Here is a 25254-nt window from a genome sequence, read left to right as displayed (position 1 = left end):
CAGTATGTTTCCCTCAGTTTACCATTGAAGCAAGAATGGGCAGGAACAGGGTGGTGGTTGCTGTGTTGCTGGAGCATTCGGTGAATGTTGCCACCAGCAGACTGAGCAGAATGGAGATGGCAAACGGAGGGATTTTCTGCAGGGGAGCCAGACTATCTCCAAGCCATTTAGACAAACCTGAAACCTGCAAAGATAAACGTAAAGCGAAACGTAAAGCAGGTGAAGGAAAAGCTCATCTGACCGAAGACCACCTGATTCTAAACAAATTAATCTACATCAGTTTAAGAAATTTCCATTATAGCTAAAGATCCCTTTCTGAGGAGATGGAGCTGGAGCACATGTGTCAAATTCAAGGCCTGGGGGCCAAATCTGGCCCGCTGTAGTGTTTTTATGTGGCCAAATAAATAGAACCGCCAAGATAACAGTGTGTTTAAATTATTTTATCAATCAAATCAAAGCAGTTGATCCATTTTTCCCTATAATTTCTTGAGAAAGTTTTGTGAAAATTCACGCAAAATCAAATAATCTTTGTTGCACTAGTGCGTAATTGGGAGTTTATTGCAAATTATTGGCTAAAACATAGAGTTTTTCTCACTTGTATTAAACAGCTGCCTCGGCTTTAATTGATGTCATACATAAGTGCAAATATTGCAAATGTTTCTAATTTAGTACCACAAACACTTTGATTTTTATTTCAGATAATCACAAAAACAAACACAAAATAATGGAGAGTCTGATTACTGTCCCTCCATTAATCAGGGACATTAATTAATTAATGTCAGGAATTTAATTGTAAGAATTTATTAATATTTTAGCTGGCTGTTCAAGGGTTTTATCAATATATTCTGGCACAACTGGCCCTTTAAGAGCATTCATGATCTTGATTTGGCCCAAAATGAAAATGAGTTTGACACACCTGTGCCAGAGGAAGCTCAGACCCAGTCAAAAATATCTACATATTCCAGCACTGACTTGGTAAAACAGCAGAACGTTTCATTACCGTAATTTAAAATCTTCTCACCTCACTGCCGGTAGCCAGAGCGAATCCTCCTCCCAGCAGCAGGATGATGCTCCAGGGCATCTTCTCATGCACCACCTGCCAGCTCAGCAGAGTTCGAGGTGCCTTAATGCTCTTACCTGAAACATAAAACCATGAGCAAGTCGACATGGAGTTCAAAAACAAAAGTTCTGCTACTCACCCTGAGAAACTTTTAGTGACCCAGTCTTAAGCCATTTATCTATCATTAATTTTAAACATAATCCTCTGGTAAGCTAACTGCAGTTAGCTTACCAGTTAGAGTTCGCATTTTGAACTCTTATCACGGCTAATAAAAAGTTTAAGAAACACTACCTAGGCTTACGAGAAATAAAGGTGAAGGTCCAGGTAAACTCTCACCTGCCTCTGTGAAACCATAGTTGCCACATGAGGGCAGCTGAGACGGGATGACGAAGAAGAGCATTGACATAAAGATGGCCACTGTTCCATCTGACACAAACCTAAGGAAACAATGAAACTTTTAAGTATCATCTAAAATATTTATTTCAATAATTTATCAGGATGTCAGGATTATTTGACCATTTTATTCATAACCAAAACCCACCACAACTCAACCAAAGGCCTGAAACTGCAGCCTTTGTGTATCAGCTGGTATTTTATGTTTTAAAAATCTGACATGTGAAATATGTAGAAAGAAATCTGTTCAGCATTAAGGTATTTAAAGTCAAGAGAAAATGTGCAACAATATCAGAGCATGTGGTGTTATGGTTTTGAAACAGAACCAACCTGAGCTGAGTTTATTATTTGATCATACGTTAAGATTATCGCCTGATTCTCCAAACTAACTACTCACTACTGCAAGAAAAACATCTATTCAAAAATATTTATTGCATAAACTCCAGGGAATTCCACTAAACCACTGAAGTCAACACTGAAATATTCAATTAAAATCATAAAAGTGCAACACAAAGGGAAACCATGTGACTCACGAATCCTCCTTGTTGAAGAGAACTGTGGCCCAGCCAGGTATGAAGCCTGGCTCTCTGGTGAACCACAGGAGCACAAGCAAAATGAAGATGGTGAGTACTGCTCCTTCAGCAAACTTCATGCCGCCCAGCTTCTTGTACTCCTCTCTCATCACTGCATACGCCTCTTTATCTCTGTCACTTTTCACGCCACAACCAAAAGACTTCTTCAGGCTGAGTGAATAAAAACAAGCAGAAAGATCAGAGCCACACAGATAGCATTTAGATAGCAGATAGCATGCTAGATTTTAAGATGTTCATGAGAAGCCATCTACACACTAGGAGGAAAATAAGACTGGACTGCAGTCAGCTGGGTAGTAATTACATTTACTTATGTAACTCTTTTTTACTTTCAGGACTATTTTTACTATGCTTTTTACTTTTACTTGAGTAAAATTTCTGGATTCTCTACCCACTGAATGAAAAACAAAACTAAAAATAACCAAAAATTGACCAGACACAAGACACACACCTGCAGTTTTTGTTAAAGTTTCATAAGTTTTTTATTGAAAGAAACTGATTTGGACAAAATTTCTTTTGCCTGATTTTGTTTTTTTGTCATTTTGGTCCTTAAAATACCAATATTTCCATTAAACTTTATGTTTTTGTTTAGTCTGATGATGTAATTTTTAAATATTAAATGACCGATAATTTGATCAGTACTTCAGTAGACTTTTCACTAAATACTTTTTACTCTTACCTGAATAATTTCTTGGACGGCTACTTTTTACTTTTGCTTCAGAAAGCATATGTTGAAGTAGTGCTGCTCTTACTTGAGTATAAATGTTTGGTACTCTGCCCACCTCTGACTCCAGTCTACCTTCTGTGGAGACAATTTTCCAGAACATTTGATCTGACTGGGGTTTGAATGTCGTTTCTTCTAACTAAGCCTTACCACAGGTAAATAACACCCGGTTCAGAGTCTAGAGAAAGTTGCGAAGAATGACTGCAAATGTTATCTGGGAATCCTAGTTGACTGCAGGGCATCTCAGTCTGACTGATTAACTCACCTGGACATTAAATGAGGCCAATTCAACCACCACTAAAGGATCAATCCCTCCCACAGACTCAGAGTCCAAGTTTTTTATTCTCATTATTTTCAATTGCTGTTGCGTTTTTCCTGAGTTCAGTTTTCATTTTTCAAACGCTGGTTGTCTGTCTTACTTGAAGCCAAGAAACATGAAGTGAAGCCAGAGCCAGGAGATTGCCAGCATGAGCACCATGTTGGGAAAAGCAAAGCCAAACCAGCTGGCAAAGTTGATCACGTTTCCATTTCCAGGGAAGAGCCTTTGGGTGAAAAATGAGCCATTAGAAGAGCAGGAGAAGCTGATTTGAACATATTTAACTGAAGTGATGTCTCACTTGTCTATTTGGCCCTTGAGGATGAGGTTGGGGGCAGTGCCTGTCAGGGTGGCAGTGCCACCAATGCTCGCAGAATAACACACACTCAGGCTCATCCCCTTAGTCAGGAGGCTGTACTTTTCCTCAATGGCTTTCCTCCTGGGCTCTGGAGTCACTGGAGGCAGAACTGAATTTCCACAAAGTGAGAAGGATATTTAAAGAATCATTTCAAACCACTTAGATTTTACGCACCTATGCCATTTTCCTTTGTGTCTGTATTCTTTTCATCTGGGACTCCCTCCTTTATTTTTCTGCTCTCCATCTCAAACCCAGGGTTATCTTCTGCTGCGTTCTGGAGGTCTCGTTCTTCTGCCCGTGTCTCTGTCGCCTGCAGCTGCTGCAGCACAGCCTGAGAGATGGGCAGCATCATGGCTGTGGTGGCCGTGTTGCTGATCCACATGGACAGGAAGGCCGACACAATCATGAATCCCGTCATCAGCCTTTAAGAGTGCAGGAAAGAAACAAGACCCACCTTGAGATTACTGAATATTTTGGGTGTTTTATTTTCTACTTAATTAAAACAGAGAAATAGTTTAGGAGCATGTCGACATAACGATTCTTTGGGTTTTAATTTATTTCAGTAATTCAGTTGAAACTGATGAATAAATGAATATGTAAACTCCTGTCATGTCCTGGGTTGGTTTGAGTCTCTTTCTTTCTGTTTCACTTTAGTTTGGTCTTTCTTGGTGTTTCTATTCATGTTTATTTCTCATCCCTAGTTATTCCCTGTTACTCTAGTTTAATCGTGTTTCTTAGTTATTTTTTAGTATTTGATTCATTTCCTAGTTCTCCCTCGCCCCGTGTGCCATTTTCTCTCTCTCTCCTCTCACCTGAAACCTATTGTCTCATCAGCCCAGGTATTTTGTTCCACCATTCATCCTCACAGTATTTAAACCCTTTTGCTCTGTTATGTTCTCTGTTTATTTCCTGATGACATTTTTCTTGGACTTGTGGTTTTTGTTCTGCTCTGGCTCCTTGTGCTCCCTGGGAGTTTTTTTTCTATGTTTTTCATCCTTTTTTAAAAAATACATTATTCTCCTACAAGCTGCCTCTGGGTCCAAAAACAAACTCACACAAACCATGACAGCATCTTTATCAGTATTTGGTTTAATACTAGATCCACTGACAGATTACTTAAATTATAACAAGACATTTTCCTCATTTTATAAGTTAAATAATCTGCAAATGGAACGCATATTTTTTCATCAATATTAAGAAAGTATTGACTCTAAACAAGCCCTATATCTTGATGAAAAGTCACTTATTAATCAGTTTTGTCTTATTTTAAGTGCATTAAACATTTCCTGTAGAAACTGGAGCAAAAATACTTGGTAAGATTTTGTGTTTTTGCAGTGCAGTTAATATTACATTTGCGTATTTAAAATTTCTATTTATTAGTCATAGTGCAAACTAAGGCATAATCATCCAAATTAAAGCTATGATATGTTGTAGTAAATTAATCATTTATATAAATAAAAGTACACGACTTTTACTTTTTGCATTGAATTACTGAAACAAATTACCATTTGAATGGCATTACAAGTTTTATCCTCTTACAGGGCTGGACGCACACCGACCAGGAGAAGAACCCGGAGAGCGATGCGTTTATGGAGGTTCCAGTTTTCCACTGCGATGGCCACCAAGAAGCCGCCCACACCCAGCATGCTGGAGTCCTTCAAGTACTCAACACTGACCTGAAAAGAAATCCCAAGAATATTTATTCATAACGTTGAAGGAAACTGGCTGCAGCTCACGTAAATGGTCCAAAGTGAGATACGGCGCCCATTTGCAATTTAGGAATGATTTAAACGGTGCTGGTGCAGACGGAGACTTTTGTATTAAATGTTCGATGACAAATTTAGATCTTAAATAGAAAATTGTAGGGATAAAACCAATGTTTCTCCAATGACTTTTACCCCAAAACTGGCCCAATAATTAAAAACAGTTAACGGTTTTCAAACACTGTCCTGATTTTTCAATTAAAATTGAAACCAGTTAAGAAACTGTGTGACTTTGAGAACCTTTTTTTAGACATTTTAATTAATATACGTGCTAATTTTTTCCTTAGGAGATAAAAAGAAAATAATTAATAATAAAATTATTTTGTATTTTTAGCTGAAATAGCTAAAAAAATAAAACTCTGCAAAAAGTTTGGACACATCTGATTCAAGCTTATTGTGTAGTTTTTACAGTGTATCTCAGTTCCTTTATTCCAAGAGTTAATTCAGGATCTTATCTTTACTGTTGGTACTAAACAGCAAACTGAACAACCTTTCATCACTGTGTTTTATAACTGATACTTCTTATCTCTTATCATTTTCTACAGCTGACGCTTTCTCAACAGAGCTGTATGTATGTACAACATAAGAACCTTTACACATCTATTTACATAAAATCCCATGGAAATTTATAGTATGTTAAGGCTCCATGTTTTGCATCCTGAATAAATGAAGCAAAACTTAAGGCATTTCAGAGCAATAGTCTAAACTTATTTTCATTTTGGGCCATTTCAAAAATCTGAATGCTCTTAAAGGGTCGGTTGTGTCAGAATGTACTGATAAAACCCATTAAACTGTTAAAATATCAATAAATAACTGCTTCTTAGAATTTTCTTAGAATTAAATAATGTTGAACATCTTTTCACACTGATCAGCCCATCCAGGATTTTGATTGTTTTTGTGTTCTTTTTTTTTTTTTGCATTCAAATTTGCAGATTTTGTGGTGTTAATTTAGAAATATTTGTAAAGAATTTTGACAATATTTGCGCTAATGTATAATGTTGAATGTGACTTTTAATTAATCGCTGTATTGGTCATGGATTTTCAGTCACATTTTTGGCCAATTCTGAGAAAACCTGCAGTAAAATCAGAAAGAAATGTGGGGATCTGTTAATTCTGTGTGAATTTTGCGGATTTGTTAAAAACTGAAGGGACTTACTGTTGTAATTTGGAGTCTACAGGGCCACATAATACGTTACAGTGGGCCAGATTTGGCCTTGAGTTTGATCTACTGTAAACTAGGGTGGGACAGATAATCAATAGAAAAGTCTTGCTGATGATTTATAAAACAAACTTACATGAACAGCAATGCATACAGAGGAAAATTGAAGGAAACAGAATTTCAAAATATTAAGTATTTAAACAACTATGAAAAGATGTTGCATTCCTGTATGGAACTACAACAATGTCCAAACATCAACCAGCTTAAAAATAAATATTAAACTATTTTACTCACAACGTACATTGAAGAAGGGAATAAACACGAATATAACTTTTTCCCCATCCTTTCCTCTGTGTTACTATTAACATTATTAGATTACTATTGTTTATTATCATTTTATTTATGTTTTGTTGTTCTACAACACAGATGATGACAAAATTATACAGTGTACATTGGCAAGCAGTTGGTTATTATTCTGATGCCACATGTCCAGTTGTTTAATAATAATAATAATAATTATTATTATTATTATACTTATTATTATTATTATTAAACAAAATGATAGGAAACTTTATAATTTTTTTAAAACAAAGAAAACATGCATACATAGCCAAGAACAAAATAATTAGCTTTCTACTAATAATAATTACTACTATTATTATTATTATTATTATTATTATTATTATTATTATTATTATTATTATTATTATTATTATTATTATTATTGATCATAGATTATAGATTCCTTGTTATGTGAATCAGTTTGCTATCATTTTGTTTATGTAATATAATTTATTATAACATGGTTTTAATTACACTTTCTTGGTAATTATTGAGTCTGTAAGTAAGATATTTCATTAAACCAGTTAGGATTTAATAAGTGTTCACGTCTTGCTACGTCTTTTCAAACAGAAAAGTAGTAGTAAGCTAATTATTTTGTTCTTGGCTATGTATGCATGTTTTCTTGTTTTTTAAAAAATTATAAAGCTCTTTTAAGAGGATACATTTTTCCTTTGGAACATGTTCACATATTTAGTTAATTTTACACACAGATCAAGTAACATAACCACTTTAAAATAAAAAAAGACAGCGATAGTAACAAGTGAGGTGCAAACTTTACATCTGAGGCCTTCATGATGCCCATCGTTGGGAACAGGATGGCGGGAAGAAGAGCGGTCACAACCAGAGGCATGCACTCCGTGCACCAATACAGAGTCATCAGGATGATCACATAGCCACACTTTGCTTCCTGCAAACACAAATATAAACACAGCTTAGCTTAAAATATGCTTACACATTGTTTACTATCTTATTTTAATTTATTTAAGCTAAATCAAAGCCGGTAGAGGAGATTTAGTTTTTATAATACTGGATAAAACTGATGGTTCAAACATGGCAGTGGTCATCAAATCAACATTATGTTCATTACAAGGCTTTTGGTTGACTTTTATGCATAGAAATTTAGCATTTATGCTCATAAAAAATAAATATTTTAGGTTAATATAAAGATCTGATGTCTAATGTCCAATCAAACTCATCTGGACAAATTACAGCATATAATTTGATGTTCAAATTTTAATGGTTCAATGTTCTACTTAGGAAAAACAAATTCTTGTGATTTCAGTAATGAAAGTATTTAGGACACTTATTAATGTGAAATATAATTGTAAATTACAAAAACGCTAAAACATTTTATATTGTTTTAATACTAATTAACTTTGTTTACCTTTCTCAGTCCTTCCAAATATTGGTAAAGTGAAAAGAAAGATGCAAACTGTGTGGATCGATTTAACAAGCAATTCAACTTTTATTTTAAAATAATTCCAACCAATCATATTTTTTTGGTCTTTTATTGATACGAAACATTTAACAAACTTGTTTTGATATTCACAAAACCTAATTATTTGATATTTTTAAGTAATCACTCTTACATGCTGTACAGACATTTGTTTAAACTTTCTACGTTTCTTCTATAATCTCTAAGAAATTTATTTCACAAGGTTTTCACTCCACATTAAACCAAGGAAATCCACATGAAGAGTCAATCTATGCATGTAAAGTTGGTACAAAACACCAAATAATGATGTCTTTAAATATTTTAGCTGTGCAATTCACAACATTTTCTATTCCATTTGGTGTGATTTCTGGAGGAATACAAACATCAGATTGGATGACAAGTTCACAGATTGACCAAACATGACTAATTTTCAGCTGACCACTATTTGTTCTCCTCTCAGTTTAGACATGTTGTCATCACCTGGACGTCTGACATCAACGCTTTGAGTAAGAACACAGTCAGATAAACGGGAACACAGAGTGAGAAAAAACAAAAATTACTCTGATTTCAACAGTGAAGCTCGTTCTCACTCACCGGGGTGGGAACGACCAGAGGCAGAGGAAGAAAGGCGAGAGGCGTGACGACGATGATGATGTAGTTCCTGTGGAACCACATCCACTTTAACACATCAAACATGCTGCCCATGATGATCTTAAAACTCTAACAAACCAGATCCACACACACTGGTGGTGTGTGAGGAAGAGGAGGAGGAAGAAGAGGCCGGACAGGTGGAAAAACGTCAACCAAGATCCAATAGTGGAGATGTGGAGAAAGCTGCTTTGGTAAAAAAAAAATAAAAATAAACACTAAAATGAATGCAAGTTACTCTCTATGTCCAAGTTAGAGCATCAAACATTAACTCAACAACAAATTGTCCACAATCCTGGACAGGGAGGGAGATGAAGCTGCTGGTAAAGAGGGAGGCAGCTGTGCAGGAAGGGGGCGGAGCAGACAGATGGAGCCAATGATGGAGTCAGGTTTATCAGGTGAAGGAGTCCAGCGCCATCACAGGTAACCAAAGGTCAGTTACAGTGGAGCAATTTAACGTCTGCACAAGTTCACGTTTGTGAAGACGTTATATATACATAGATATATATATATACATACTGTACATATATAAGTGGATCATTCCTCTAGCAGATGGAGTTCCCCAAGGCTCTGTTCTGGGTTCTGTCCTGCTTTTAGTGTACATGCTGCCTCTGCAGCCTATTTCCTATTTTTAGAAATTTTAATATTCCAATCAATTGTTCAGATTTACAAGCCTACGAAGATAAAAAAACGATAATAACGACTTTTTAAAGTCCTTATTATACTGCTTGCATGAAGTCAGAGCAAGGATGGACTCACATTTCCACTATCTGAGTCTGAACCACTTTTTTAAAACCAGGAAAATCAGTGAGGCTTTTTTTAAATACGGTAGTTTATCTCCTACTTTTATTTTAGAGATTTGAAAAATAAATATTCATGCTTTAGCTACAACATGCATATGTCCCTGTAACTTGGCATGCAGGGGTATAGATCAGCTTTTAAAAAAAGATTTTACTGTTAAAGCTTGGAGCTGATCATACTTTTACTTAATTCTTCATATCAGATCAGCTCAAAGTTTTTAAAACTTTAATGTGCTTCTACTCACTTTTACTCTCTGGCATTCAGGTAAAGTAAAACCTTACAACATGAATTATCTGTGCTTTTATTGTTTTACTGGATGATTTTATTACTTTGTTTTATTATTATTACTGCTTTGTTCTGCTGCACTTTGGTGTCACTCAAGCTGCTTTTAAACCAGCATGTTTGCATGTTTAGTTTATAAACATTAAGGCCAAAGTGACCAACTCTTTACAGTTTTGATTCTGAATTGATTGACACTTTAAAACAGAATAAAAGGAAAGTTTCTGTACTTTACAAAGTAGTTACCACAGTATGCTAGAACTGTGATTAGCAATCAAATCTTATACACTTCTTATAGTGTCAGTAAAATGATTTGGGTTAAAGTCATTTTGCATAATGCAGGATCAGGTGAAAATAAATAAATGCACCACGGCATCAACAAATCTCTAATAAAAGCTTTTTTATACATGACCTAGTTTATTGGTCACATCATTTCAGCATCTACTTTCATTCTGTTGTTTTGAAGCTTCTTTCTGATTTTCACTTATTTGTTTTACTTTTTCTCTTAGTTTAAAACAGAATCTCTCTTTCCAAACATATCAGCCATGAGGTGAAATGTTTTTATCAATAAAATAAGTTATCAAGCTTTGAAGGGTGTGTTTTCACTTAACATTTTAATATTTTATCATGTGACAACCAAAGTCCAGATGCAATCTTAATCTGTCCCAATCTATCCTCAGAATTAGTTTTTTTTTTCTTCTGTATGTCATTTAAAGGCATTAAATTGTTCTGACTTTCCTTTTCCAAATAAAGTCAGTCTGTCGTTAAAAAAGGAAAGTCTCTTTGGGTTTTAAAAAACGTAAGTTAAATTTTTTTTTTATGTAAAAAATTTGGGGTTTAACATTTTTTTTAAATATTTTTATATTTTGCAAAATATAAAAATATTAATATTTTAATAGAATGTACTATTTTTTAATTGTATCATATTTTAAAATATAAAAATATTTATAAATATTTATATTTTGAAAAGTTAAATATAAAAATATAAATGTTTTTACATTTTAATAATCTAAAAATATTTTTACATTTTTTAAACCCAAACTTTATTATAGTTATTTCTTAAAGTTATTCCTAAAAGCGACTTTCCTTTTTAAAAATATAAATATATCTATATTTTCAAAATATTTAAGAATATTTTTATATTTTATAAAATACACATTTTAAATTCCAACTCACTGTCTTTGCTGGTAATTGTAAGATTACCAGTAACGTTTTGATGCTGGTAATCATATAATGAGTAATAAATACCTGTCGTCTTTCTGTAAACTTTTTCTGCATCTCTCCGTTGTGCTTTAAGCAAAAATACCTGCCAGAAAAGCTAATATTAATTTAACATTCAACTATAAAAACTGCATTGATTTAAAATCTTACAGGTGAAACTATATGTAGATTCGTTTTTAAATGCTAGAGCATCAGTAGTGTGGCTAAATGTGGCAGAAGAAACCTCTGTGTTTGTTTTTGGTTGTTTATTTAGAGATCAATAGAATGGAAAGTCTGCATCAGTTACACAATGTTGAAAGAAATATTGTTTCCCTCTTTTCAAACTACAGATGCACTGAACATGCATAACCCACACATGTCACGTATGTTTCTCATTAGTCTAAATAGACATTAATGTTAGTGCGATGCATGGACAGGACAGAGGTCACCGGTTTCAGCTTAATGATCGTCACAGCTCAGCGTCGACCAATCAGGACGGCAGACGCCTCGGGGTCGGTAGCTTCTGAAAAAATATCTATTGATCCGAATCACAGAGTGGGGCACTCAGCTCAGACTCGTCACTCAGTTCATTTGCTGTTATTTGAAGAAATTAAAGAATTTCTACAGCTGTTTGGTTATAACTTAGGAGTTTGTTTGGTGTGAGTGACCATGAAACCAGCAGTGGTTCTGCTGGGCCTGGCGCTCCTGCTGGACACGGCGTTTGGAGCAGAAGGTAAGACTGACTGAAGATGTTTGGTATTAGGTTAAAATAACCAAGTTATTGCAGTTTTACCAATATAGATTACTTAAAAATGTATAGTTCTGTTCCACTTAGGTTTGGTGTACTTTCAGTAGTGATTGCTTTTAAACTCATTATTATTACTGTTTGTTTATAGAAGAAAATATATAATAAACATAATACATTGAATAATTAATTGAGCATACTGTACTGCTTGAGAACTAGGATCAACTGGAATGTATGTGGGATTGAATTTAAATTATATTTTAAAGTGCCTTGAGACAGCATTTGTTGTGAATTGGCGCAATATGAAAAAAAAGAACGAAAGAAAGGAAGAAAGAAAGGAAGGGAGAAAAGAAGAAAGGAAAAAACAAAGAAAGAAACAAAGAAACAACAAAACAAAGGAAAAGAAAAATAATGGAAATAAAAGGGAAAAGAAAACAGAAAAAAGTGTTTATAATCTGTATTTCTCAGGACTATTTTCTTCTTTTTGGTTAAAAAATGCAACAGGTAACTTCAAATGTTTCTGTCTATATAGCTCCTCACATTCAACTTTTTTTTTTTTTTTTGGTGGAGGAGGTCCAAAAGTTTAGAAACTACCACAGCAATAAATGATTTACTAATTAATCAATCAAGTTTCAATCAAGCTTATTTGTGTAGCAGATTTCAGCAACAAGGCAGTTCAAAGTGCTTTACATCTTAAAAATGGAAAAATAAAAAGTCTGAACAATTCCAGAATTTGAGAAACCGGTAAAAAAACCCATCACATTTTGTCAATTAGTCATTTAAACCAATTGGTGTTATTCAAATCAAAAACTACTAACAGTCGGTTTTAATAAACCACAATGAAATTAATCATACAATAGATTAAAGTGTGTAAAAGTAATGCTTTCGTATTTGAAAACCGTCACTGTTTGAGAAGACACTTTTACCCTAAGCTGAACTCTAATCAAAAAATAAACACTTCGTGCCTGAAATAAACAAATTGCACTCCAACAGAGTCTTGCGTGGGTCGCTGTGGCTCCTTCAGCTCACGGAACAAATGCCAGTGTGACTCTATGTGTGTGTATTATGGGAGCTGCTGTGAGGACTTTTACACCCTCTGCCCCAAAAAGGGTGAGTGCGCTGCTCAAATCTTCTGTCTATTTTCAGTGTTTCTCTAACTTTTTCAGGCCGAGGACCACTTACCCCATCTAACAAACACTCACAGACCACCTAACTTAAAATTGCCCTCGCAATAACACAACTTAACACATACAACTTGAAATTAAAAGAATAGTTCCTTAACTCATTCTTTGTTCCGCCTGAAGTGAAGGGTGGCGCTGTTTTGTAAATGTGGTCACAATAAAACCATGAACAAGTCATTTTGAGTAACACATGGAGGAAATCAAAATTTCTTTGCTAATAACGTTTTAGAGTTATCTGTAATTTAGAATAATAGTAAAAGAAACATAGACTTGTGTTGGGTTACAGACATTTTCTTTCAGCCAGTAGATAGCCCATCACATTATTTTATTTTAGGTGTTAAGATGCAGTTAGTCACCGCCATATTGCATTCAGTACAGCCGTAGCTAGATCTGCGTCCCTGCTGCATGCTACGTATCGTTATAATATTCAAAAACAAAAGTTCCTGAGAAACTTTCCACCGACATATTCAGGCTTTCTTTTTAGTGACCCGGTCTTAAGCCATTTATCCATTATTATTTATAAACACAATGCTTTGGTAAGCTAACTGTAGCGTCGCACTTTGAGCTAACGTAACGTCAAATAAACGGTTGTTTACGTGCAGTACCTCGCGGACTACTAGAGGGCGCCCGCGGACCACAGTTTACAATTTAAGAATAAGTAAGAATTTATACCAACTGGTGTTATTCATGATAACATTTTCTTCTCTAAGTTTCTCGTGGGGACACGTTTGGAGAAGCAGAAATGGATCCAAATATGAGCACAACAGAGCAAACACCAGATTTAATCACGGTGGCTCCGACTGTGCCCTCCTCTCTGACCCCGCCACCCAGGGCCCCCCACGGGGCCTCGCCCACCGTCGACCCCAACGCAGCGCCCTGCAGCGGCCGACCTTTTGACGCGTTCCTGCAGCTGAAGAACGGATCGATCTACGCATTTAGAGGTAAAATCTAGTTGCTCTGTCTTCGTTACTTAATTTCTTTGAAGGTTCAGAGAGGAAACTAAAAATAAGATTAAATTATTCACACAAGATCTGGTTGATTTAAATTTAAAGTTTTTTCATGTTGGTGGTAAATGATTGTCTTTCCCAACACAATAAAACAACATCAACGTTAATTTAGATGTTTTTGTTTACACTATACATTTTAAAATTTGCCAACATGTTTTTTTCTGACAGGAAGTAATATTAATGTTTTGGAGTGGCCTAGTCCAAGTCCTGGCTTAAACTTGAGTTAAAAATTAGGGTGATGGTAAGGAGGTGTGCCAAAGATAAAAGATAAATTATTGAAATACCAATGGGAACATGAAAAAAGTTGATCTGCCTTTATTACAACATTTTTTTCATGGTTTATTGTATATCTAATAAAGATAACTCTTAAATACACATGGAGTGTAAATGATTTGGGACTTTACTGTAAAGTCAGATTGTTTTACAAGAAAGTACTAGTGTTATATTGTTTATTTTATTTATTTTTATGTTTTAAATAGAGTTCAGCATTCATAAGTCAAAGCTTCATCACTCTGGTTTATTGAATTTTAGATATAACTTTGATGTTTATTTTTAAGTTATTTTAACATTTTACGTATAAAATGTTTTTTATACATAAAATATCAGATGCTATTGTGACAAAAAATAAATTTTAAATAAAAGCAGTATTAAAAATGAAGTGATTTAAGAAATGTAGATCACTTCAGATGCAAGAATCCATTTGTGTGCGAAGGTTTGTGAGTTTTTGGTAGAATTGCTTTGAATCTTATCTAAAACTCTTATAACTGATATCCCCGCCCCTAGGTTCGTATTTCTTTGAGCTGGATGAGCGGTCGATTCTTCCTGGTTACCCTAAACTCATCGAGCAGGTGTGGGGAATCGCAGGACCCGTCAGCGCCGCATTCACCCGCATCAACTGCCAAGGAAAGTCGTACATCTTCAAGGTGGGAACCACAGCAGCTTTAAGCTTTAAAAGGTTATTTTTAAACCAAATTATTCAGTCTGAATATAATATTTAGCATTCTAATTGTTCAAGTAGGAAGATTTTTTTTCAGCAAGAGTGGAGGAAAAGAATGAGCTGCATGTAGTTTCTTAAATTATGCTCCTAAAAATGATAAATTCAAACATTACTTGCTAAAAAGTTTTCCCCCTCATAACAAAGTCTTTGTTTATGGTTATTAATAAAAATTATCTACTCAGAATTTTCCCAGCAGGTAACCTGAATTCCCATTACAAACCTGGGAATCTTTGGTTCCTTATGAAATGTCTGAAGAATAAAAAGAAGCTATCAAACATAAAAATGTGGTGTATAAAAACCACATTTTTATGTTTGATAACTTCTTTTTCTGTATATTTTGTATCTAAGGGCAACCAGTACTGGAGATTTGATGGAGATGTCTTAGATGAGGACTATCCCAGGGACATTTCCGTCGGCTTCGAAGACATCCCAAATGATATAGATGCAGCTTTCGCTGTACCTGCACCAAGTCACCGAGGAAAAGAGAAAGCCTACTTTTTTAAAGGTATTTGCAGAGATATGAGAAACAAATTGCAGCATTTAAAAAGGTCAAATGTCTTGTTTTTGTCCTGTCTTTAGATGCTTGGTGCTGCTGAAGGGCCTTACATTTACATTAATTCAAATGGCCACCAGAGGGCGCCTCTAACACTAGCAAAAGATTTGCAGAGAAAAGATTTCTACATGTTTAGTTATTTAACTCTTTGCAGTGTTCTTCTTTTTTATTAAATAAGCCACTAACTTGTTGTTATTATAATTCTGCTAAAAGAACATCTGTTTGGTTTCTCAGGTGATAAGTATTACCAGTACGAGTTCAAGCACCAGCCATCCCATGAAGAGTGCGTCTCCATGAGCAGAACGTCTCCGTCGGTTCTGTTCACCCGGTACACAGACCTGTTCTGCGAGCAACCATTAGAGAACCTCTTCACAGATCTCTTTGAAAGCTTCTGTAAGACCCAGATATGGTTTGTTTACATTATGTGTACCCTCACTGGCCACTTTATTAGGTCCACTTCAATTTCTTGCTAACACAACTGATGAATCAGCCAGATTTAGTGCAGTTAGACATCTGGATGTGGTGAAGACTAAGCATCAGAATGAGGAAGTAAAGTAAGGGTTTCTGAGTCTTTTTGTTGATTCATCAGGTTTTGTACCAACAACCATCTCTTGAGTTTTACAGATGATGGTTTAAGAAATAAAAAAACTTAATGTGAGCAGCTGCTGTGTGGGCAGAAATTAATTGTTGACATCAGGGAGCAGTGGAGAGTTGTCAAACGGTTTGAGATGCTAAAATGTATTCTTTAAAGATCTTTTTGAATCCATGCCACAAAAACATAATGCACTTTTGAGGACAACCGAATGCCCAACCTGGTACAACCAAAGTGTATCAAATAAAGTGGCAGGTGACTGTATGTTTTATAAACATTACTCATTTTCTCCCTTTCTCTTCCTTCAGACACTCATAACTCCAGCCCCCAACTCACGTTTAGGGACTGGAAAGGCATTAGCCCCCCTGTTGATGCTGCCTTGGTAGGAAAGGTTTCTCTTAGTCCCAAGCCAACAATATCGTCTCCACCAGCAAGGCGGAGGAGCAGAGGGCGGAGGAGGAGGCCCAGCAAGAGACGTTTCCCACAGCGCAGAAGGCAAAGTCGCTTTGTGTTTGATGATTTGTGGCTCGATGACGATTTGTTTGACTTTGGCCTAGATTACAGCGACATGGCTGAAGTGGCTACAGTCCAGGAATACAAAAGCACCCCAGTTCAAAATGTCTACTTTTTCAAGAAAGGTATGATTACAGGGAGTAAGTTTTAAAACTCACTGCTTTAATGAGCTTCTTCATTTTTGCACCAACTGCTGTAACTTTTTTATTCTTTGCTTGTCCGTTTCGTTTCTCTTGATGTTGACAGACAAGTACTACAGAGTGTCTCTGCAGACTAAACGGGTGGACTCCGTCAGCCCTCCTTACCCAAGATCCATTGCAAAATATTGGTTGGGCTGTGAAGAGGAAGACCTGACTGATTCATCCAGGGCAGAGAAGAGATAGATCATCTAAGACACAGACACATCTATGCAATAAACACCCTGTGCCCACTGATAATAGCATACTTATTTGTTGCTGCTGCTTTTTTCGTATGCATGTGCTAAACCTGCACATGATTTAATTCACTTTAAAGGGATAGTTCGGGGTTTTTTTTTAAGTAAACAGAGAAAACCAGTTAAGATTAACACTACATAACTCTCTTTTTGTTACTATTTAGTACACATGCAGATTAGTTGGACCTAAAATCCTGAAGATAACACCTCGACCAAAACAGACAAAATCTTTGGTCTCAAAACAACCACAGAGTTTGATGCAAAATCAGTTTTAAGAACTTTTAAACTGTGTTCATGTTTGCATTTAGTAATTATTTAGACAGAAGATGGTGGGTATTTTCATTGAAAAAGAAAGCAGGATGTCCAGTGTACAACTTAAATGAAAAGTTAGTATAACAACAAAGAAAATCAACTATGTAATAACCTGCTCATTAGATGGATTTCTTTAAAGCTTCTTATTAAAATTAACCTAGAAATCCATTTTTATTCTTTGGTTTTCCGCCTCAGTAAGACTCTGTTTGATCATATTTGTTAAAATTGGTTTTATGTACACTTTTTGTGTGCATTTATGTGCAACATTTTTTTCCAGCTGCAGTTGTTAGAAGACAAAATTTGTGATCTATCCCTTTACATTTTAGAATGTTTGGCAGTTCTATTCCTGTCTTTAGCAATATAAGTTGCAAGCTTGATGCATGTTGTTTACCTTTTTGATGTTTTAATCCTCAAATACATTTATAAAAATAGTGTTACGTGTATATGTAATCTTTGACACGCAGTTATATATTGCCTCTGCAGTGCATTGCTTTATGCTTTATCCTTGGGGGGAAAAAATCTTATGTCTCTTTGTGTTTTCGTTCCAATTTCGTTCCACCTCATGTAACACGTGATGTGAATGACAATAAAGTCTCTTGAATCTTGAATCTTGAATCTTGTTTTGAATCTCAGATATTTGGAACAGTTGCGCCCTCTGGTGGACAAAATTACATTTATAAAATTCTTCACATGAAATAAAAATATACACAAACACATGCCGTATTTTCTGTGTTTATCGTGACTTTGATTTGATTGGTTTTACGCTAGTTGTGAATATTTGTATTTTCATGACTAATAGTTCTTAAAACAAATGTTTCAACGTGTCATGGAGACATCTAGTTGCCTGGGAAACTGAATTTTTATAGTTAAAATATTTGTGAATCTGAAATGAACTACTGTAACTTGTAACTTAGTCATACTATATTATTATTATTATTATTATTATTATTATTATTATTATACTGCCGGCATCTTCCCCATTTTCAGTCAGTATTACCTGTTGGAAAACCAGCTTCAGAATGAATGGCATCTTTGTTTTGTTTGAATTAATAGTTGATTCTTTGCAGATAATTCTTTGTTTCTAGAGTTTCAGATTAGTAAGGATAATGTAAAATTATCCTATTATTAATTTTAAGGGTGTTTTTGTACTCTTGATTTTTGTATTATTATTTTAGCTCCCTGTTGTGTAATTTTAATATTAGAAAAAGTACACCAACCAAGGGCACTATATCAGAGTACATTATGTACAATAAATTATTTATTATTATTTCTACTTTTATAAAGGAATAATTTTTGTATTTTTATATGTCACAAATTCAAATAGGTTTATTTAACACCGTTTCAAATAGAAGTGTCAGATAGACTGTTCTCGTATTTCAACAAAATTTCCACCCACAATATGGCAGCGAGGTAGACGTACGTACGTCATGACGTTTGTTGACGTTTGTTTCCCTAACTCTGCCGATTGACTAAAATGTTATTTTCCATTATCCTCTCACAGTCTTCGGATTGGTAAGATGGTTTGTAAAATAGATGAATGACAATGCATAGAGAAAAATAAAATAGGCAAATAAAGAAAAATAAATAAAAGGCACCGCTGGGATTCGAACCCAGGATCTCCTGTTTACTAGACAGGCGCTTTAACCAACTAAGCCACGGCGCCGGGTGACAAATTTGTACAAATATGGCTTTATAAGCACACGGAACGTGGAGGTTTTGTGTGTTTTATTCTTTTATTTGTTTGGTGCTTTATGATTTAAATAATATTGCATAGTACATCTTTTAAGAGTTTATTCATATTATTTTTGAGAGTAAATGAGTAAATGTCCACACTGCAGGACAATAAGTTTCAACATGAAGTTACAATAATAGTGTTTACATTTATGTATACATATTCACGTACTAAAATGGCCCAGTCAAAGTCCTGATGTAAATCTAATGGAAATTCTGTGGCAAGGTTTAAAAATTTCTGTTCACGGAGGCTATGAATCCCGGGGAGATCGGCGGGAGGTCCGGACCCCCCAATCTTGGAACCCCCCCACCCGCTTCCAAAAAAAAAAAAAAAAAGAAATATTGACAGAAACCTTTGTATTTAAACAAGATCAATATAAAAAGGCGTAAGAAACAAAGAACGAAATAAATTTGCATTTCATTTAAGAAAAAAATAAAGATGAATTTTTAGATCAGACATCGAAACATCGAAACATCTGAATTTTAGTTTGACTTCTATGGGTCTGAGCAAAACACACGTTTGATATGCACTGCCACTTAGTCATTTTTGAAAACTTTAAAAACTTTTTAAACCACATTTTACGTTACATTTCACTGTAACTTTTCTGACCCCCCAAAATTGCGCTAACGAAATGTCCCTGTTTAGGGTCCCCCCATTAATGAGATGGGATTTCCTCCTTTGTATATCCAATCTGATTGAGCTAATTTGTACAATAATAGTTCAAATGCCCAAAACATTTGCTTTTGTAATTGCATGCTACAATACCACACTGCATAAATATAAAAAAAAACATCTCTAATTTGTGGTAAAATATCGGCAGCTGTGGTAAATTTATTTCCTAAATTTGCTTTAAACAAAATATGCAACCAGTTAATTATTACATAACACCAAATTAAAACTTTAATGTTATGTAATTATGGTGTAATTGTAAGGTTTATAGCTGCAAAAGTCTGTAATTATTAGCAATAACTTTCTAATTGTGTAGCTATAGTTTATAAAAGTGTGCAAGTAAAGAAAAACAATGATGGCGGCCGCAGGTAGCGGTTCTAACTGCACAACAATGTGAAGTTCTGACCTGCTGGTGGCGCTAGAGATCATGTTAGTATCTTCTCTAAAATGAAATGCATCATAGTTTGGAAACCTCTCATTGCGACATAAAGCGGTAGATGCTGAAGTTCACTGTGTAGCTGTGGGGAAATATGTAAACYAAGTCCGGCTGCAGCGACTCTCGGTCCAGCCCACGGTGGGTGGGACCTAACGGGGAGAGGAGGGCAGCTGCTGTGGCCTGTTGTCATTGTTCAGCCCCGCGGGTAATCATCCAGGCGGTGAAGGACTTTACATTTCTCCCWGAAATTATAAAGGTARGAGTTAAAGATTTAGAGATTTTCTCTATATCTATACCAACTCTCWGGCAGATCAGTGGAGCTGCAACGGGGCGGAACATCCTGTTTATRTAAAGGAAGTAGGTCAGTATTTGTCGAAAAGATGCTAATAATGATAAGATGATTAGAGCTGCTGGAGTAACAGATCAGGAAAAGTTGCACCKGCAAGTTACGTTAAACGACACAGATCCGCTATGCTGCAAGCCGTGAACCGGATGTTGAACGTCTGTCTCTACCTGTAACTGGGAACCATCCCAGTATGACCGCTGCTGTTATGGAGGCTTCGCTGCACTCATATTACTGCSCYTTCTTTGTGTCTGTAAACAAAGGGCGATTCAACCTACATGACAGCAGGACGATAGAAGAAAAGGCGTTTTAACACGCACTCATCATTCTGGTCTATTTAGTTTACCGGAATAGAAATGTTTTCAGAACACGTTTAAAGAACCGAGAGCAGTTCTGATGGGTTGCACAGTGCAAATGTTTAGAGCTGCACGTTTAACGTTAAGCATTTCGGTCTTTTAATGTACACAAGTTATAATAATATTTATTACAGTGTTATGCACTAGTAAAACACTGTAATAAAAAAATCTAGTAAAAAAATTGACATGTTTTAGCAGCAACAAGTATATGCATATATATATTAACAGCATATTTTTGGTCCATCCTGTGTAATTTTTCAATATTAAATGATTGATGTTTTGATGAGTTTCTTGGGACTTAAGTGTCGTTTTTAAYAAATATTTTTTGTACTCTTGAGTAATTTCTTTCTTAGATGACTGTTTTTTACTTTTACTTAAGTAAAAATATGTTGAAGTAGTTTTACTCTTGGTTGATTACTATTTTTGGGGTACTCTGTCCACCTTTGGCAAACAGTCTTTTTATGATGTTTGAGTCGTTTTCTATTTCCATTGTCATGACCTTTGACATTTAACTTTCTAACTCCGGTCTGCAGACTCTGGCATGTAGGTTTCATTCTGTTTTTAATTTCACAAAGTCTGACCAATGAGGTAAATTCACCTGTACTAGGGCTGGGCGATATGGACTTAAAGTTTTATCACGATACTTGGCAGTACTGTTGTGATAACGATAAAAAAAAATGACGATAAGAACGATTTATTAGTCTAACTGTGTGTCACAGCAATTACAGTCCCACAAACACAATTAACGCACTTGACAAATGTTCCCATTTGCGACATGTTTCTTTAGGACACAAGTCACGTGAATTAGTGTGATTACGGTTCTAATAATAATATTTACTTCTGTAGTTTCACTTCAGAGATTGTTATTTTTTTATGAATTAAGTTGGAATTAAATTGAACTCTGAACTGTGACGCCTGTTTTGGTTGTAGGATGTCTCGAGAGCAGCAGGCGGTGGCTCGGGCCAGGAAAGCCTTCGAAACGGGCCGGTCCCGACCTCTGGAGTACCGGATCATCCAGCTGAAAAACCTGCAGCGCTTATTCATAGAAAGGCAGAAAGACATCTCGGATGCCATCAAGAAAGATCTCAATAAAGTGAGTGACAAGTGTGAGATACGACGTGCTAAAAACACAGAAAAACACGTAACGAAAAGAAGAAGCTAGCTCTCACGCTAAATTGTTGTCTAAATTTAACTCAAAAAGATGAGAAAAATGAGGTGAAATAGATTTTTAATGCCACATTATTTAACATTCCTTAGGTAGTACATAAAAAATAAAAAACATATTCTCTTATATTTGTTTACATACACAGTCCTGCTAACTTTAACTGCTACCAGCTAGGATGGCGTGTTAAGGTTGTTTTTCAAAACAACCTGAACATAAATAATAACAGTAACACATTTTATTTCTAAAGTGCATTTCAAGACACTCCACTTAAGCTCCTTCTCATTTTGTACAGTCAGTGGGACTGTATCTTACGGAAGAGGATTAGGGCCACTGGAAAAAAAAACAAAACAGTTTTGACTTTAATCTCAGACTTCTGAGATTAAACTCAGAATTCTGAGATTAAACTCAGAATTCTGACTTTTTTTTCTCAGAATTCTGACTTTAAACTCAGAATTCTGAGATTAAACTCAGAATNTTATTTTTATTTTTACAAGTTATTTCCCCTATTTGCAAACATCTATGGATACAGTGTTGTTTCCAATACYAGTAAAGCAGTAAAGAAATGGTCGACTCTGAATATGAATGCAAAATTTCACAGCTGTGAAATAATAAAAAAGAGATTTCCCTCATAAGTTTTTGTGTGTTTTATAAATGACTTATTCCTGCACTTTATAAGTGAGATCACACAATCCACAACTACGAACCAAAACACAGATTTCACAGATTTCAGCAGCTGAAAGATTCAGGTTTAGTTTTATGTTTTGCTACAAACATCACAAAATAGAACAAACAGAAAATTATTTCTTGTTACTCAACTTGTAGCTATATATATATTAAAGTTTTTAAAACATTTGTCAGACTTGCCATCTTGGAATAAAAACATAAACCTTGTTTTTGGTTATCAAAATGCAGTTATTTTGCATTCTTACTAATAGTAGTATAGTAAAACACAAAAACAGTAATCAAATGGAAAGAATATGGTTTTATTATGACACTATCACTATAATGCGTTCATTTTAAAAACCAAATASTTTTTTTTATATGAGTGAATATTCTACAGGATACCGCGTACAATGAAAACTGGTTTGATCATTGACTAAAGCCAACTCCTTCTTCATCGACAGTAAGGCAGCTGACTTGCTTACTGATTTATATCTATCATAAAAACAGGAATATTTATAAACAAATTGATAATTAGATTGCCATGTAGTGTGCAAGTTGGACCAACAGCAGATCTGACAGAGCGGAAATGTTTTTGTGCCATGTGAGATTCAGTAGTTCTGTATTTTCTCAGCTTCGTTCCTTTCAGATATTGGAGAAATGGCAGCAGTCCAACTACTTAATGACAGATTTTACTGACAACCAAAGTCCACATGCAATCCTAATTTAATCGCTGTACGCCATTTAAGAGCATTAAATCGTTATGATTTTGCTTTTTTAAAGGGCAGGGTGGATGGTATTCTGGGTCAGAATATCTGCAAATATAAAACTGTAAACTCACTGTGACTGTAAAGTTTTAATGCTGGAAAACGGGAGAAACAAACATCTGTCAGTGAACGCTTGGCGTCATCTTTCTGTCGACACTTTCTGCATCTTTCCATGGCGCCACAGCTTTAAAATTTAACATTTTGAGAAAAATCTATCTGGAAATATTTACAGCTAATTCTATATATAGATTAAAAGTCTAGATCAGTGTTGGTGTGACTAAATCTGGCAGAAGAAACYTCTGTGTTTGCTTTTGGTTGTTTATTTACCCCAGAGATCAATGAAATGGAAAGTCTGATGCAGTTACACAATGTTTAAAGGAAAAAGGCAATTTTTTAAAACTACAAATGCACTGTAAGATGATGTTTACAGAAGAAAACATACAATTAACCTAATGAAAACAATAAATGGGGAAAAATACAAAGACAGAAGTAAAATTGTGGTATAGTCTGTTTTTTTCAGTTTCTTTTATTTTTTGGTTTAAAATTCRACACAAAACATTTTCAACAAATTCTTTATATCTTAGCAAAAAAAAAGAAAGCTGGGATTTTGTTTGGATCCACAAGACACTAGCTTATCCAGAACCATAACAATAAATGGTTTGATTAATCCATTAAAGGATTGGTAACAATTTTTAAAGCATTTTGTTCATCAACAAAATTAGTTTTGTGTTTGTCTATGATATCCCATGAAATATAAAAACATGAAATCCCAATATAAATATTGAAGTTTGTKATTTTATGTGAAATACTTTTTTACAGTTCCTCCAATGACCAGCAGGGGTCGCTTCTAACACTAACAAAACTTTGTTCGTTTGTAACAAAATAAATTTTCACGTTTATTTGTAAAACTCTTTGCAATGTTCTTATTTTTATTAAATACATACTGATTAAATAACAAATAAAATAAACAACTGAAGTTGGTTTATTTTGGATCCACATTTAGCTGCAGCAACATAGCTGCTATTTTTACATCCCAAACATTACATTATTCACAACAATAAAACATCTTTACAAATTATATTAAAACAAACAAATGACAGAAAACATGAAATTTGAATTAACTCTGGTGTCGTATTCAGTTCACAACATGAAACTTACATTGTTACCTAAAGTATTGTTTTATCTGTCCTTTAAAATTCTTACTATAAAATAACAGAGTATATTACAGACACGTTTTTATGTATGTTACATCAGGAAGTAATAAAAACAGATTTAATAATACACCTATCAGTTAAGCAAGATATAAATATGTTGAGAATACTGTAGCGAATAAAGTTTGCTTATAGCAGAGGTTCTGTGGGGCGCGTCCCCTAGGGGTGGCGCCGTGCCATTGCAGGGGGGGCGCGGGAAGCCGTCTGGATGAAAAAAAAAAACAAAACACAAACGCTGGTTTTTCCCACACGTTGTTCAACCAGACAGCCAGTTGTAATCCATGTGGGGAAGGGTGGGCAGAAAAAGTTTGGAAACCACTGGCTTATAGGAAGTGTATAGAAAAATAATGTGTACAATAGTAACTCAATAATCATTACTCTCTTTTCTAAACCTTTAAATGTATAAATCTGAAGAAAGTTGTTTTTCTTTCTTTTTTAGTCATCTTAGGGGAATAAAGATCCTGACACATTAATTTTATTTAATCAACATCCGTTTAATTCATAAAGCGCTTTA

At 34.9% G+C, this 25254-nt stretch overlaps 3 protein-coding genes and 1 non-coding gene across 5 annotated transcripts in view; 2 read left to right on the top strand and 2 right to left on the bottom strand.

Moving 5' to 3' along the window:
- LOC103475649 (solute carrier family 13 member 2-like) overlaps nucleotides 1-9027 on the bottom strand; it is a 25064-nt gene extending 16037 nt beyond the window's left edge. The window contains exons 1-10 of the mRNA XM_017308494.1: nucleotides 8735-9027; nucleotides 7484-7612; nucleotides 4981-5117; nucleotides 3616-3863; nucleotides 3385-3550; nucleotides 3187-3309; nucleotides 1987-2196; nucleotides 1397-1497; nucleotides 1022-1137; nucleotides 23-184 (exon numbers count right to left, since the gene is read on the bottom strand). Of these exons, the coding sequence (XP_017163983.1) occupies nucleotides 23-184; nucleotides 1022-1137; nucleotides 1397-1497; nucleotides 1987-2196; nucleotides 3187-3309; nucleotides 3385-3550; nucleotides 3616-3863; nucleotides 4981-5117; nucleotides 7484-7612; nucleotides 8735-8845 (1503 nt within the window). The 5' untranslated portion in view covers nucleotides 8846-9027. The remainder of the gene's footprint in view (nucleotides 1-22; nucleotides 185-1021; nucleotides 1138-1396; nucleotides 1498-1986; nucleotides 2197-3186; nucleotides 3310-3384; nucleotides 3551-3615; nucleotides 3864-4980; nucleotides 5118-7483; nucleotides 7613-8734) is intronic.
- A 2584-nt stretch (nucleotides 9028-11611) lies between these two features.
- On the top strand, nucleotides 11612-17711 carry vtnb (vitronectin b). The gene is made up of 8 exons (XM_008427444.2): nucleotides 11612-11801; nucleotides 12807-12923; nucleotides 13705-13935; nucleotides 14785-14924; nucleotides 15347-15503; nucleotides 15786-15944; nucleotides 16452-16781; nucleotides 16903-17711. The coding sequence occupies exons 1-8, from the start codon at nucleotides 11738-11740 to the stop codon at nucleotides 17037-17039; spliced, it is 1335 nt and encodes a 444-aa protein (XP_008425666.1). The 5' UTR covers nucleotides 11612-11737; the 3' UTR covers nucleotides 17040-17711.
- Nucleotides 17712-18990: 1279 nt separating this feature from the next.
- trnat-agu (transfer RNA threonine (anticodon AGU)) lies at nucleotides 18991-19064 on the bottom strand. Its single transcript has one exon. It is a non-coding gene; the product is annotated as a tRNA-Thr (tRNA).
- A 1193-nt stretch (nucleotides 19065-20257) lies between these two features.
- The window catches only part of aldh3a2b (aldehyde dehydrogenase 3 family, member A2b), a 23428-nt gene continuing 18431 nt past the window's right edge, over nucleotides 20258-25254 (top strand). The window contains exons 1-2 of one of the 2 annotated variants that reach the window (XM_008427445.2): nucleotides 20258-20494; nucleotides 21868-22030. In XM_008427445.2, coding sequence (XP_008425667.1) covers nucleotides 21869-22030 — 162 coding nt within the window. In that variant the 5' untranslated portion in view covers nucleotides 20258-20494; nucleotide 21868. The other variant, XM_008427446.2, reaches the window with a different exon arrangement.

The sequence above is a fragment of the Poecilia reticulata genome, linkage group LG14 (assembly GCF_000633615.1).
Source record: "Poecilia reticulata strain Guanapo linkage group LG14, Guppy_female_1.0+MT, whole genome shotgun sequence".
Taxonomy (NCBI): domain Eukaryota; kingdom Metazoa; phylum Chordata; class Actinopteri; order Cyprinodontiformes; family Poeciliidae; genus Poecilia; species Poecilia reticulata.
This window is presented reverse-complemented; position numbering and strand designations above follow the sequence as displayed.

Coding starts and splice junctions, on each gene's coding strand:
- vtnb (XM_008427444.2), top strand. CDS start 11,738: ATGAAACCAGCAGTGGTTCTGCTGGGCCTGGCGCTCCTGCTGGACACG. Junction 12,924..13,704: donor CACCCTCTGCCCCAAAAAGG/GTGAGTGCGCTG, acceptor TTCTTCTCTAAG/TTTCTCGTGGGGACACGTTT. Junction 16,782..16,902: donor TGTCTACTTTTTCAAGAAAG/GTATGATTACAG, acceptor TGATGTTGACAG/ACAAGTACTACAGAGTGTCT.